General features: G+C 40.0%; 2 protein-coding genes across 3 annotated transcripts in view; one reads left to right on the top strand and one right to left on the bottom strand.

The window, feature by feature from the left end:
- Positions 1-1,351: 1,351 nt before the first annotated feature.
- hsd20b2 (hydroxysteroid (20-beta) dehydrogenase 2) lies at positions 1,352-8,701 on the top strand. The gene is made up of 11 exons (XM_020598841.1): positions 1,352-1,502; positions 3,903-3,949; positions 4,129-4,204; positions 4,288-4,398; positions 5,294-5,361; positions 5,454-5,498; positions 5,657-5,691; positions 5,786-5,867; positions 6,010-6,075; positions 6,773-6,916; positions 7,577-8,701. The coding sequence occupies exons 1-11, from the start codon at positions 1,352-1,354 to the stop codon at positions 7,721-7,723; spliced, it is 972 nt and encodes a 323-aa protein (XP_020454497.1). The 3' UTR covers positions 7,724-8,701.
- The window catches only part of slc12a9 (solute carrier family 12 member 9), a 13,445-nt gene continuing 7,113 nt past the window's right edge, over positions 7,948-14,279 (bottom strand). The window contains exons 13-15 of one of the 2 annotated variants that reach the window (XM_020598840.1): positions 12,911-13,057; positions 12,590-12,795; positions 7,948-10,268 (exon numbers count right to left, since the gene is read on the bottom strand). In XM_020598840.1, the coding sequence (XP_020454496.1) occupies positions 9,633-10,268; positions 12,590-12,795; positions 12,911-13,057 (989 nt within the window). In that variant the 3' untranslated portion in view covers positions 7,948-9,632. The other variant, XM_020598838.1, reaches the window with a different exon arrangement.

Genomic DNA, 14,279 nt, shown 5'->3' on the forward strand with positions numbered 1-14,279 from the left:
CCATCAAATACAGGCATATTTTGTAAAGAATTCTGTTCTGAGGCAGGGCACCAAGATTGAAAGAAATCCACAAGAAAGCAGCCTCACATAGGAAAGATAAAATATGTGGTTGCAGAGAAATATAAAAGATATATCTTCTACATGATAAGCAACTTTTTTCTCTTGACGTGGATCACTGCACTATGTACAAGTGTAATTTCTAGACTATCACAAATATTATCACTCAGACATTTAATCTGGAGCATTTTCAGTTTATCCATGTACAGATGTTGATTTTACATGAATGGCTAGAACTGTTTCTGCTGACACTCAACTTGACACATTGTAAGTGCAGTAAAGACTTATCAGCTGTCAGCAATACTGTGTCATGTTCACAACTACATGACTGTTTTTATCTCTTGTGCAGCTCCTTGAAGAGGAGTCATAGTTTTGTTTTGGACTTTTGTGATTAGATGCAACACGTGTAACGAGGACACGTTATTTTACTGAATGTGCTGCTGTTCCCCCATGCCACATCCCATAATGTGTTAAATGGTCATTTCACCAATTTTACACATCAAGTTATTCATCAGGTTACAACTTAGCCCGTGAAAACATCTGTTTAGTCTTCTGCGGCACTAGCAAAGTATGGACATGCTAAGCTAATGATGTCATAGTGATGTTATCAGGGTGATGACATCTCAGCTTTGATGAGTACAGATTTATAGCAGAAAGTCTGGGTTGCAGATTGGGAAAGTGGAGTTTGAAACATGACAATAAGATGCAATATGGGAACTGTAGGAGCTAGTGTTCTTGTTGATTGACCCACCCTGAAAGTTAAAGTATCTCTCATGCTGCTTTAATTTTGCACAGTTTTGTTTATTCACTATGTATGAGTGAATACTGGATGAGTTCAAACAACCAGGAGGAAACACGGATCTGACTGTTTCTTAAATAACAAAAAGGCAGCTTTGTGTTTTTAGAGAAACTGACAAATGTTTAAAGCAACAACAACTTCAGCCTAGAAAGAATTCTCAAAATTCATCTGTGCACAATACATTTTAACTAGAAAATGTCTCTCTATTTGTGTGGTGTTTTCTTATGCTATATCTCTGAATCAAGGTTTTAAAAATTGGACCAGTTCCCTTAGTTCAGTCTCCAGGGAGCTGCCAGGGTTTCGGTGTATAATGGAATGCAGGGGAGCTCCCACACTCACTCTTTATGATAGCAAAAATGAGAGGTGGAGTAGTGTGGGAGGAGCACAGTATATAAAACTCATTTTCTCTGATATAAAATTTGAATGAGCCTCCTTTTAATCATTTGTGCATTGTGCCATAAGGAAATCCTGTTTGTTCAGGAGCTGGGCTACAAAATGTCATTCTACGATGTACTGGCCATCACTGGGGGATTTACTCTTGTTTTCTGGCTGCTGAAACTATGCTGGCCATGTTTCTGTGCACTTCGACTATATGTGTTCTCAGAGCTCTGGCAAGTGGATTTTAGGAGATATGGGCAGTGGGCAGGTAAAGTCAAAGAAAATGCAATTTATTGGGTTTTACAGGTTTCTTTGCCGTAAAACACAATTAACAGTGTCAGATTACAAGCATGTACTAATTGAAATGTTGCTAGTGTTTTATTAAATCAGTTCTACCACAGATGACTAATGTAGATCTTATTAAGATCTGTGGTTATAGTGAAAGATGAGGACAAGTTAGTGAACACGGGTGCAGGAAGCTGAAATGTCACAATATTTCCTTTTTTTCAGCATTATCTAACAGCAGCAGCACACACCAAGCTTTACATTTCTGTGTAGCCTGTTTGATATTCCTTCTTGATAGAACATTTCCATCCTATTTCCTGCAAATATTTAAAACATCTGCAGACATGTGTCCACTTCAGTTTTACTTCAAAGCCATTTTTCCATCTTCTTTTGCTGAGATGAGGCAGTTTTTGTCACTTACATGACAGATTTCCTGATTAAAAAAAAAAAAAAACATTTGAAATGTTCTCAAAGGTGAATTTTATGAAGATACTGAAGAGGATACTCATGTTTCTTAAGGAGCAGGTTTTAATACACAGTCTAACAGTAGCAGGTAGTGTTTTTTTCTGCATTACAAAGTGAGAAACTGAGAAACTATAACTGAACTTAGCCTTAGTAGGCCAAATAGTCAAATCAATAAAGTACAGTATTGTTCAAAATAATAGCAGTACAATGTGACTAACCAGAATAATCCAGGTTTTTAGTATATTTTTTATTGCTACATGGCAAACAAGTTACCAGTAGGTGCAGTAGATTCTCAGAAAGCAAACAAGACCCAGCATTCATGATATGCACACTCTTAAGGCTGTGCAATTGGGCAATTAGTTGAAAGGGGTGTGTTCAAAAAAATAGCAGTGTCTGCCGTTGACTGTACAAACACAAAACTATTTTGTACAAACGTTTTTGTTTCTAGGATTTAGCAATCCTGTGAATCACTAAACTAATATTTAGTTGTATGACCACAGTTTTTTATAACTGCTTCACATCTGTGTGGCATGGAGTCAACCAACTTGTGGCACCTTTCAGCTGTTATTCCACTCCATGATTCTTTAACAACATTCCACAATTCATTTACATTTCTTGGTTTTGCTTCAGAAACAGCATTTTTGATATCACCCCACAAGTTCTCGATTGGATTAAGGTCCGGGGATTGGGCTGGCCACTCCATAACATTAATTTTGTTGGTTTGGAACCAAGACTTTGCTCGTTTACTAGTGTGTTTGGGGTCATTGTCTTGTTGAAACAACCATTTCAAGGGCATGTCCTCTTCAGCATAAGGCAACATGACCTCTTCAAGTATTTTGACATATGCAAACTGATCCATGATCCCTGGTATGCGATAAATAGGCCCAACACCATAGTAGGAGAAACATGCCCATATCATGATGCTTGCACCACCATGCTTCACTGTCTTCACTGTGTACTGTGGCTTGAATTCAGAGTTTGGGGGGCGTCTCACAAACTGTCTGTGGCCCTTGGACCCAAAAAGAACAATTTTACTCTCATCAGTCCACAAAATGTTCCTCCATTTCTCTTTAGGCCAGTTGATGTGTTCTTTGGCAAATTGTAACCTCTTCTGCACGTGCCTTTTTTTTAACAGAGGGACTTTGCGGGGGATTCTTGAAAATAGATTAGCTTCACACAGACGTCTTCTAACTGTCACAGTACTTACAGGTAACTCCAGACTGTCTTTGATCATCCTGGAGCTGATCATTGGCTGGGCCTTTGCCATTCTGGTTATTCTTCGATCCATTTTGATGGTTGTCTTCCGTTTTCTTCCACGTCTCTCTGGTTTTGCTCTCCATTTTAAGGCATTGGAGATCATTTTAGCTGAACAGCCTATAATTTTTTGCACCTCTTTATAGGTTTTCCCCTCTCCAATCAACTTTTTAATCAAAGTACGCTGTTCTTCTGAACAATGTCTTGAACGACCCATTTTCCTCAGGCTTTCAAATGCATGTTCAACAAGTGCTGGCTTCATCCTTAAATAGGGGCCACCTGATTCACACCTGTTATTTCACAAAATTGATGACCTCACTGATTGAATGCCACACTGCTATTTTTTTGAACACACCCCTTTCAACTAATTGCCCAATTTCACAGCCTTAAGAGCGTGCATATCATGAATGCTGGGTCTTGTTTGCTTTCTGAGAATCTACTGCACCTACTGGTAACTTGTTTGCCATGTAGCAATAAAAAATATACTAAAAACCTGGATTATTCTGGTTAGTCACATTGTACTGCTATTATTTTGAACAATACTGTATAATAGCTTCTGTCATGACTGAACAACCACGTTAAACAAATACACATGGCCTAATAATTGTAAAATCAAAGTCCAACTGATTCCTCTAACACTTCTGTGTATTTTCTCTTCATGCAGTTGTCACTGGTGCCACATCTGGCATTGGCAAAGCTTATGCCTGTGAGGTGGGTTTCCAATTCCTTGATACAATTCTTAAACATTTTCAGTCCAAATTCCAAGCTTATAGCTGAGGACAGCCATTTGTTAAGCTATTTAATACTGAGTGTTTCACTTTGCACCAGTGCAGAATCTTTAATCGGTTAAGAGACTGACCAGGCTTATCTGACTGCATGTCTCCTTCTAGTTGGCACAACGAGGCCTGAATATTGTTTTGGTAAGCAGATCTGATGATAAGCTTCACAGGGTTGCAAAAGAGATAGGTGAGTCAAGTGATACTGTGATAATACTGATGTTCTATTGTTTGTCACTTGCTGTAACACAAAACATAATTTGTCTATTACAGAGGATCAATATGGAAAAAAGACTCACATCATCAATGCTGACTTCACACATGGCCACAGCATTTATCCTGCTATAGCCAAGAAACTTGAAGGCTTGGAGATTGGAATTCTGGGTAATGGAATAACCAGGTGTAGAGCAGAGGACAAACACTATGAATAACATGACAAAAGAAACAAGTTGTTAGCCTCACAGGAGTGCCAGTAATATGCTTATTTGTTTTCTTGCTGATGAGAAAATTGACACCACTGTCTTGCCTTTAAGGTTAATATGTGTGACCTTAGCTTGGCACAGTGACTGACAACATGGGGAAACAAGCTAGCCTGGCTTTGTCTGATGGCAACACGATGTGCCTACCAGCTCCTCTCATACTCATGAAGATTAGTGCATGACAATTTCTGGGCTGGGCATTGAGATTTGCTGGAGTTTTGCCATTATGATGAGGTTGCCAGCCAGCAGAGATTTCAGGAAAGCACTACCTAAAAATATTCTTGCACGTAACCCCCATGTTGATCACAGCATGTCAGTTTTACACTTTGGTTTTGTCTGGATTAAACAAAAAAGATATAATGTGTTAATTAGTGCTCTTTAGATGAGCTCGTAGGTGGACTTTATAACTCTGGGCTCTTTGTGCTAAGTTAAGCTAAGCTAACAATGTGCTGGCTGTAAATCTGTATTTTTCATACAGATGTGGGATGGTCCATCCAGATTTTCATCCAACTCTGAACAAGAAAGTGGCTAAGCATATTACCAGAATTACTGTTACCTTAAAGGTTGATCCATCTGCATCTTATTTGATCAGATTTTTTAACATGTTGTCTAATCCAACTGCCTTTAAGTTAAATAAGGTCATCCTGAACCTTGCCAAACAAATGAGCAATACAATTGCAAGTGCTAACTCTGACAGGCAAAATACTTGAAAGGGATATCAGTAAATTCATCATTCAAAAACTGACAGAAGACATTGCTTATTACAAATTGTCTTGTTTGTGTCTTTGTAACCCACATAGTTAACAATGTAGGAATGGTCTATTCTGATCATTTTGCCTATTTCCTGGAAGTACCAGATGCAGAAGAGGTAAATTTTATATTATATATGTAATTTTCTGAAGACAATACACTGGCTGATTTATTTTTACTGACTCTCCCTTGTCTGCTTATTTTCATCAGAAAATCACGCAGGTTATCAACTGCAACATGATGTCTGTCACCCAGGTAAGATATGTCAGTATTAACTGTATGACTGCATGTTTATACATGTTCTTAACATAGTCCATTCACCCTTTTCTTTTTAAATGCATCTGGTTTTGTTTTTTGCTGACCACTGTTGCTGTTTAAACAAAAAGATGATGGTGGTTTATATTTTCCCTCAGATGACCAGGCTCATTCTTCCAGGAATGGTTGAAAGGTACTGTCCCACACAGTCAGAGGTTCACAGTGGATATGAGATCATGAGAGAATAAGATGAATTTATAGATGTTTGATTTGAATCTTGTTTGCAGAGGGATGGGACTGATCATCAATATCTCCTCTGAAGTGGGCGTTCGTCCACAGCCTTTGTTGAGCCTTTATTCTGCCACTAAGGTCTTTTCCCATCCAGTTATTCTGTAATTTGTATGCAATCTTTAAGGATACCAGATTAATGAGATCACACTCACATATTTATGTGTAACACTAGCTGCCTGTTCTGTTTGTTTTGTGACTTTAACTTTCTTCTGTATTTCAGATTTTTATAATCTATCTCTCTCAGTGTCTGCATGCTGAGTACAAGTCAAAGGGAATTACAGTTCAGGTAAAGTACACAACACTCACTCAAACTGGAGTTCGTTATTTAAGTAATTGACTGAAAATACTGTTCCTAATGAGCAAAATCTATTTCTTTTTGTACATATATGTTTGGTTTGGGACAGCGCAGTGGAACAGTGATTAGCTCTGTCAACCTCATAGCAAGAAGGTTCTGGGTTTGAGCCCAGGATGACCCAGGGCCTTTCTTTGTGAAGTTTGCATGTTCTCCTTGTGTCTGTGTGGGTTCTCTCCGGGTACTCTGGCTTCTTCACACAGTCCAAACACATGTAGCTTAGGTTGATTGGAGACTCTAAATTGCCCATAGCAGTGTGTGTAGTTGTTTGTCTCTTTGTCGGCCTTGTGGTGACTTGTCCAGGGTGGACCCTGCCTCTTGACCAGTGCCAGCTGGGATTGGCTGCCACTGTAAATCTCATTGATTAAACAAACGTGTAGCACATAAAATAAACCTTTGATCTCTGCTGTTCTCGCTGACTAAGGATATCTTCTGCTTTTGTCATTTGTGGCATATGCAGGTATATCAGCCACAATGTGCTTTGGATATTTCTACACCAGGCTAAATAATTTTCATTCTCTTTGAGGTTTTTTCCTTAAATTGAAAATCATTTTTTTGAAAAGTAATGTGTATTTTTGTCAGAATGTAAAGGGAAGTAAATAACACCTAATCACAGTTAATGTTTCCACAGTGTGTGGCACCTGCCTTGGTGTCTACCAACATGACAAGGAGTATGAACGTCAAATGTTTAATGAAGAGTGCTTCAGGGTTTGCACGTGAGGCTTTGAACACTGTGGGGCACTCCAACTACACTAGTGGCTGCCTGTCACTGCAGGTCAGACATGGGAGACACTGGTCACATACAAACATTCAGCTGCTGCAGTACTTTAAGCAGCGGTGGAGCATAACTGAGTACATTTACTCAAATACTGCACTTAAGTACAATTTTAGGCTACATGTGCTTTACTTATTTTCATTTTCTGCACCTTCATAGTGTGACTTCACTACATTTCAGAGGCAAATATTGAACTTTTTACTGCACTACATTTATTTAATAACTTGTTACTTTTCAGAATCATGTTAAGAAAAAGAATACAGTATGAGACTTTATTGATACTTGGTGGAGAATTAACAAGCTAACCAGCAGTCATTCAAATTCTAAACATATAAGGTACATTAGCTAAAATAAGCTCCACCTTTACCAGCTGCAACATTAAATGTGATGGTCACAGTTATGTATCAATAATTATAATCCAATAATATGATATAGCCTACATTCATGTAAAATGTGCCATTCTGCATAATGATACTTCATATATATTTTGATGCCAATACTTTTGTGCTTTTACTTGAGTAACATGTGAATGCAGGACATTTGCTTCTACAATAGTATTTCTGTACTGTAGTATTTCTATCCTAACTTAAGTAAAGGATCCTAGTTTTTCTTCGACCACTAATCGTAACATCTCCCCTTCTCTTTGCCATCATCCTACAGAACCTGGCTCTGACAATAATCCTGCCAGACTGGATTCGTATGTCGTCATTCTTCATTAGAAAGCTAAGAAAGTTTCCAGAAAGAGATGAAGACAAAAAGAAAGATGAGTATGTAGGGAAGAGGAGAAACGCAGAGAAAAAGTTTTAAGGCTTTCTCACTGACCATTTACCACAACTCAAATTAGAACATGGCAAAAGGGCAACACAAAGGCATGCAAGACACTTTTTCACCAACTTCCCATGTTTTGTTAAAAATCCACTGTGACAACTTGTTTCGATCCTAACTTGGTCTGAATCATCTTGAATGAGAGTGGACTGGGCAACCGTACAATCCTTTTTTGATGCAAAGGCACAAAAAAAAATCCAATATGCTTTTTAAGTTTGCACATACAACAGCAACAAATGCCATTTATCATTCAGAGGCAATGCAAAAAATGGTTCCAGTTGTAACAACTGGAAATACACATTTAATAGCGAAAGCAAACATGTTTCCATAAGTGAGTAAAAAAAAACAAAAACCAGAACTTAATTTAGCTCAGAAACGTAATCAGTTCATCAACCAGTGGAAATGCAACAAGCAACAAATATTCAGAAGAGTTTTAAAAGAACTGTTAATAATTGACAATACTGAACAGGAATGTTTTTTCCATCGACATTTAACATGAAATCTCATCCCTGAAATGACATATAGACCTTTCTATACTCAGCAGCCACTTTATTAGGTACACCTGTTCATTAACATGTACCTAATCAGCTAATCACATGGCAGCAACCCAGTGCATTAAGGCATGTAGACATGGTCAGGAAGACTTGCTTAAGTTCAAACCGAGCATCAGAATGGGGAAGAATGATGATTTGAGTGACTTCGAACGTGGCATGGTTGTTGATGCCAGACAGGTGGGTCCGAGTATCTCATAAAATTTACTGGGATAGAAAGGCAACAGTAATTCAAATAATGGCATGTTACAACCGAACACACAACATGTCAAACCTTGAAGCAGAAGAGCTACAGCAGCAGAAGACTACACCGAATGCAATTCCTGTCCGCTAAGAAGAGGCAAATGAGGCTACAATTTGCAAGGGCTCACCAAAGTTGGTCAATAAAAAAAAAAAAGGAAATATTTGGTGTAAACAACATGAAAGCATGGATCCATCCTGCCTTGTATCAATGGTTCAGGCTGCTGGTGGTAGCGTGAAGGATATTTTCTTGGCACACTTTGGGCCCCTTGGTACCAACTGAGCATCATTTAAATGCCACAGCCTAACTGAGTATGCTGCTGACCATGTCCATTCTTTTATGACCACAGTGTACCCATAACCTGGTGGCTACTTCCAGCAGGATAATACACTATGTCACAAAGCTAAAATTATCTCAAACTGGTTTCTTGAACATGACAATGAGTTCACTGTACTCAAATGGTATTTCTTGTATAATCATAGACTACAACTTCCACAATCTTGAGCAACTGTTACAAAGCTATTTCTCTGCGGAGATTAATAAAGTTTTTCTGATTCTCACTGGCTCATGCATTTACAGAGCAGTAATCTGAGTATGACTAGGACGGGTGGAAGGATCCTATCAACCAGGTAGACTATCCAGGTAATATCTTCCTACTGTGTCCCCTGGTGATGATAAAATCTACATTTAGGCTACCTCAAGTGACTGAGTTTAGATGTCAATCTTTTAATCTGAGAATCGATCCTAGAACAGGAAACACAGGATCGAGCACATCATGAACAAGAGGTTATACCAACATAAAGTATAACTTAATATTCCTCCACTTCTTGGCTCCATCATCAAGACAATTAAAGCATATGAAAATGGGAAAATAAGTGGCATATTTTAAAAAATGCACTTGACTGTGGTCCTTTTCTAAAGGTTCTGTAAAAGGACAAAAAATGCTGCATTAGGTCAAAGTATTGTAGCTGGTGCTACATACAGCGTTTTAGCATCCAATCTCCATTACAGTTTTGGTTGGTTTTACATGTAACCAGAGTACACTTAAACAAGACTTGCTGCGTTTACAATATTTAATGACAAAACTGACTGCACATGGTCAGAGATCAGTGTATGTTACTGGGGTTACACCATGAATCAGGAGTGTTGGTCCTAAACCACTGGTCACTGCTTCTAGCTGAGCTAAGTACTGCTGTGAGTGGCTGTGGTGAGCAGGAGGTCGAGGTAAATACAGGAAGCGAACAGCAGCTTGTGAGCTATGTTCCATCAACATAGAGTTCACCGCAGACAAAAATTCCTCAGACAGATCTTGCATTGCCTCTGCAGAGGGCGAGGCATCTGACCTAGTGTGGTGCTGTACAACAGAGTCCCATGGCACGATCTTTATCGATGCCCTGATCCTCAGCTTCCTCAGCAATTCTCGAAAAGTCTCTTCGTTGACCACCCAGCTCTGGTCACTGGACTTAGTCTCCACATTAAGGAAGACTCTCATTCTCGCATGGCGCCATTTGTTAGACATGTTGAGCACACAGGCCATCTGCAGCAGAAAGAGGCTGCACACGTCCTCATAATCCCGGCTGCCTGGCTGGAGCAGGTTGAGAGGCCACACATCAATCATCCGCTCTGATCCATTGACCTTACTGTCTTTACCCTCTCCCTCTAACTGGAAGAAATAGCGACCAAGGCACACGTTCTTGGTCATTTTAATGGCATCAGAAATTATCCCAACATATTCCTCTGGCGATTGCACATACAACAGCAACAAATGCCATTTATCATTCAGAGGCAATGCAAAAAATGGTTCCAGTTGTAACAACTGGAAATACACATTTAATAGCGAAAGCAAACATGTTTCCATAAGTGAGTAAAAAAAAACAAAAACCAGAACTTAATTTAGCTCAGAAACGTAATCAGTTCATCAACCAGTGGAAATGCAACAAGCAACAAATATTCAGAAGAGTTTTAAAAGAACTGTTAATAATTGACAATACTGAACAGGAATGTTTTTTCCATCGACATTTAACATGAAATCTCATCCCTGAAATGACATATAGACCTTTCTATACTCAGCAGCCACTTTATTAGGTACACCTGTTCATTAACATGTACCTAATCAGCTAATCACATGGCAGCAACCCAGTGCATTAAGGCATGTAGACATGGTCAGGAAGACTTGCTTAAGTTCAAACCGAGCATCAGAATGGGGAAGAATGATGATTTGAGTGACTTCGAACGTGGCATGGTTGTTGATGCCAGACAGGTGGGTCCGAGTATCTCATAAAATTTACTGGGATAGAAAGGCAACAGTAATTCAAATAATGGCATGTTACAACCGAACACACAACATGTCAAACCTTGAAGCAGAAGAGCTACAGCAGCAGAAGACTACACCGAATGCAATTCCTGTCCGCTAAGAAGAGGCAAATGAGGCTACAATTTGCAAGGGCTCACCAAAGTTGGTCAATAAAAAAAAAAAAGGAAATATTTGGTGTAAACAACATGAAAGCATGGATCCATCCTGCCTTGTATCAATGGTTCAGGCTGCTGGTGGTAGCGTGAAGGATATTTTCTTGGCACACTTTGGGCCCCTTGGTACCAACTGAGCATCATTTAAATGCCACAGCCTAACTGAGTATGCTGCTGACCATGTCCATTCTTTTATGACCACAGTGTACCCATAACCTGGTGGCTACTTCCAGCAGGATAATACACTATGTCACAAAGCTAAAATTATCTCAAACTGGTTTCTTGAACATGACAATGAGTTCACTGTACTCAAATGGTATTTCTTGTATAATCATAGACTACAACTTCCACAATCTTGAGCAACTGTTACAAAGCTATTTCTCTGCGGAGATTAATAAAGTTTTTCTGATTCTCACTGGCTCATGCATTTACAGAGCAGTAATCTGAGTATGACTAGGACGGGTGGAAGGATCCTATCAACCAGGTAGACTATCCAGGTAATATCTTCCTACTGTGTCCCCTGGTGATGATAAAATCTACATTTAGGCTACCTCAAGTGACTGAGTTTAGATGTCAATCTTTTAATCTGAGAATCGATCCTAGAACAGGAAACACAGGATCGAGCACATCATGAACAAGAGGTTATACCAACATAAAGTATAACTTAATATTCCTCCACTTCTTGGCTCCATCATCAAGACAATTAAAGCATATGAAAATGGGAAAATAAGTGGCATATTTTAAAAAATGCACTTGACTGTGGTCCTTTTCTAAAGGTTCTGTAAAAGGACAAAAAATGCTGCATTAGGTCAAAGTATTGTAGCTGGTGCTACATACAGCGTTTTAGCATCCAATCTCCATTACAGTTTTGGTTGGTTTTACATGTAACCAGAGTACACTTAAACAAGACTTGCTGCGTTTACAATATTTAATGACAAAACTGACTGCACATGGTCAGAGATCAGTGTATGTTACTGGGGTTACACCATGAATCAGGAGTGTTGGTCCTAAACCACTGGTCACTGCTTCTAGCTGAGCTAAGTACTGCTGTGAGTGGCTGTGGTGAGCAGGAGGTCGAGGTAAATACAGGAAGCGAACAGCAGCTTGTGAGCTATGTTCCATCAACATAGAGTTCACCGCAGACAAAAATTCCTCAGACAGATCTTGCATTGCCTCTGCAGAGGGCGAGGCATCTGACCTAGTGTGGTGCTGTACAACAGAGTCCCATGGCACGATCTTTATCGATGCCCTGATCCTCAGCTTCCTCAGCAATTCTCGAAAAGTCTCTTCGTTGACCACCCAGCTCTGGTCACTGGACTTAGTCTCCACATTAAGGAAGACTCTCATTCTCGCATGGCGCCATTTGTTAGACATGTTGAGCACACAGGCCATCTGCAGCAGAAAGAGGCTGCACACGTCCTCATAATCCCGGCTGCCTGGCTGGAGCAGGTTGAGAGGCCACACATCAATCATCCGCTCTGATCCATTGACCTTACTGTCTTTACCCTCTCCCTCTAACTGGAAGAAATAGCGACCAAGGCACACGTTCTTGGTCATTTTAATGGCATCAGAAATTATCCCAACATATTCCTCTGGCGATAGCCAGCGTGGGTTCTCAACATGTCGGACAGGGGGGAAATGGGCATGTAGCGAAGGCAAGTCAACTCCAAAATTATATTCATCCTGGCTATTTTGTCCTATTGATGAATCACAGAATGCACTATCTTGTAGAAAGTAGTCATCTGGAGTGCTGCTGTCATAGAAACCCAAAATCAGTGTGTTCGGCTTCATCCCACCTTACAGACAGAAAAGCAGAGTGCACAAAAGTCACCAAGTGCAGAAAAAGAATTAATTTACTCAGTTTAATCTGTAAATGTGGGCACAATGGGAGTAAGAGAAATCAGAGCTTACCTAGGCCTGTGATGCGGAGCAGATGCTGTGTCCCCTGTCTGACTGAGGGAGACAATGTCAGGTCTACAAAGGCCTTCACCCCGAGTTTATCAACTAGGCTCAGCCAGAAGTTATACTGCTGCTGGACCGGGTCTGATGGCAGAGTGTCTAACACACAGGAAAAGCAGAGGTTAATAACTGCATGGATTTGATTACTACAATACAGGGCTTCATGAAAAGAAAAAAAAAGAAGACTACTTTTCATAGTTCAGCAGTACTGCAGAAGAGAAGCAAGTAAATGATCTCACTTTACTCCTCCTAGACACTGTAGTGCACCCTAATGACCACCAGGGGGCAGAGAGGTGAACTGTGAGTTGGTGAAACTGCTAAAGAACACTGACAAGTTACTGTCTGAATTCTTGGGTGCATCACTGCTAAAGACAGAATATATTTCCTTAAAATATCATGCTTTTTGTTTTTTAGTTTTGTCTGTTTCTCTTCCTGTGACGTTTAACTGTAAAACAGGGCATTGCTGTAAATGAGCATACATGCTTGGTGAACCTACCCTGCATAAATAAAATGAACAAGGAAATAGATATTTGGCTGAATTTGAGATGGCCAGTTTAAAATCTTCGGTCTGATGCTTCAGCAATAGAGAGAAAACACACTCTCATATTAATAATGCAAGAGAAGCATCAGAAGGAAGGTGAAAGCGCACAAGGTAGTGGCCCACCACGGTGGCTGAGGACTGCAGGTAGGGAAACAGAGATGATTTATATAAGATGCAAACTACTTCAATATTTCTTGCTCATCCTATGCTGACAGACTTATTGATAAAAATGATCACAATGCCAATTTGAGGGACCAGGTGTCAGTCAACGAACCGATGTCTGCGTGGAGCAGCCTGAAAAGCATCAGTGGCCACAAGAAACCATCCCCCTGTGCTGAGGGCAGCCATCAACTGGTAGATGACCTGAATCTGTTCTACTACAGGTTTGACAATCAGCCGCTCCCCCGACAATTATCACCCTTTCTTCCAGGCCCAACCTCCTAATGATCTGTAAAAAGGATGTGCATGGCCTCTTTCAGAAACAAAAGATCACAAAGGCACCAGGCCCAGATGGCATGACCCCTCCTGCCTAAAAGTGTGCGCCAATCAGCTGGCCCCCATCTACACACTTATCTTCACTGGAGCTGTGTGATGTTCCCTCCTGCTTCAAACACTCCACCATCATCCCAGTCCCCAGAAAAACCTCTATCAGTGTGTTAGGTAATTTCTTAGTTAGATAGATATTGATTAGAGATCTGTTGTATTAGAAGATGTTAGTGTAGCCAGGATGTCTTCCTCAGGCTGTTAAATGCAAGGTTAGTTAAAGCAGAGAAAGGCTGC

This window comes from Monopterus albus, unplaced genomic scaffold (assembly GCF_001952655.1).
Source record: "Monopterus albus unplaced genomic scaffold, M_albus_1.0 scaffold39.1, whole genome shotgun sequence".
In the NCBI taxonomy this organism is placed as follows: Eukaryota; Metazoa; Chordata; class Actinopteri; order Synbranchiformes; family Synbranchidae; genus Monopterus; species Monopterus albus.

Coding starts and splice junctions, on each gene's coding strand:
- hsd20b2 (XM_020598841.1), top strand. CDS start 1,352: ATGTCATTCTACGATGTACTGGCCATCACTGGGGGATTTACTCTTGTT. Junction 4,205..4,287: donor CAGGGTTGCAAAAGAGATAG/GTGAGTCAAGTG, acceptor TGTCTATTACAG/AGGATCAATATGGAAAAAAG. Junction 6,076..6,772: donor CAAAGGGAATTACAGTTCAG/GTAAAGTACACA, acceptor ATGTTTCCACAG/TGTGTGGCACCTGCCTTGGT.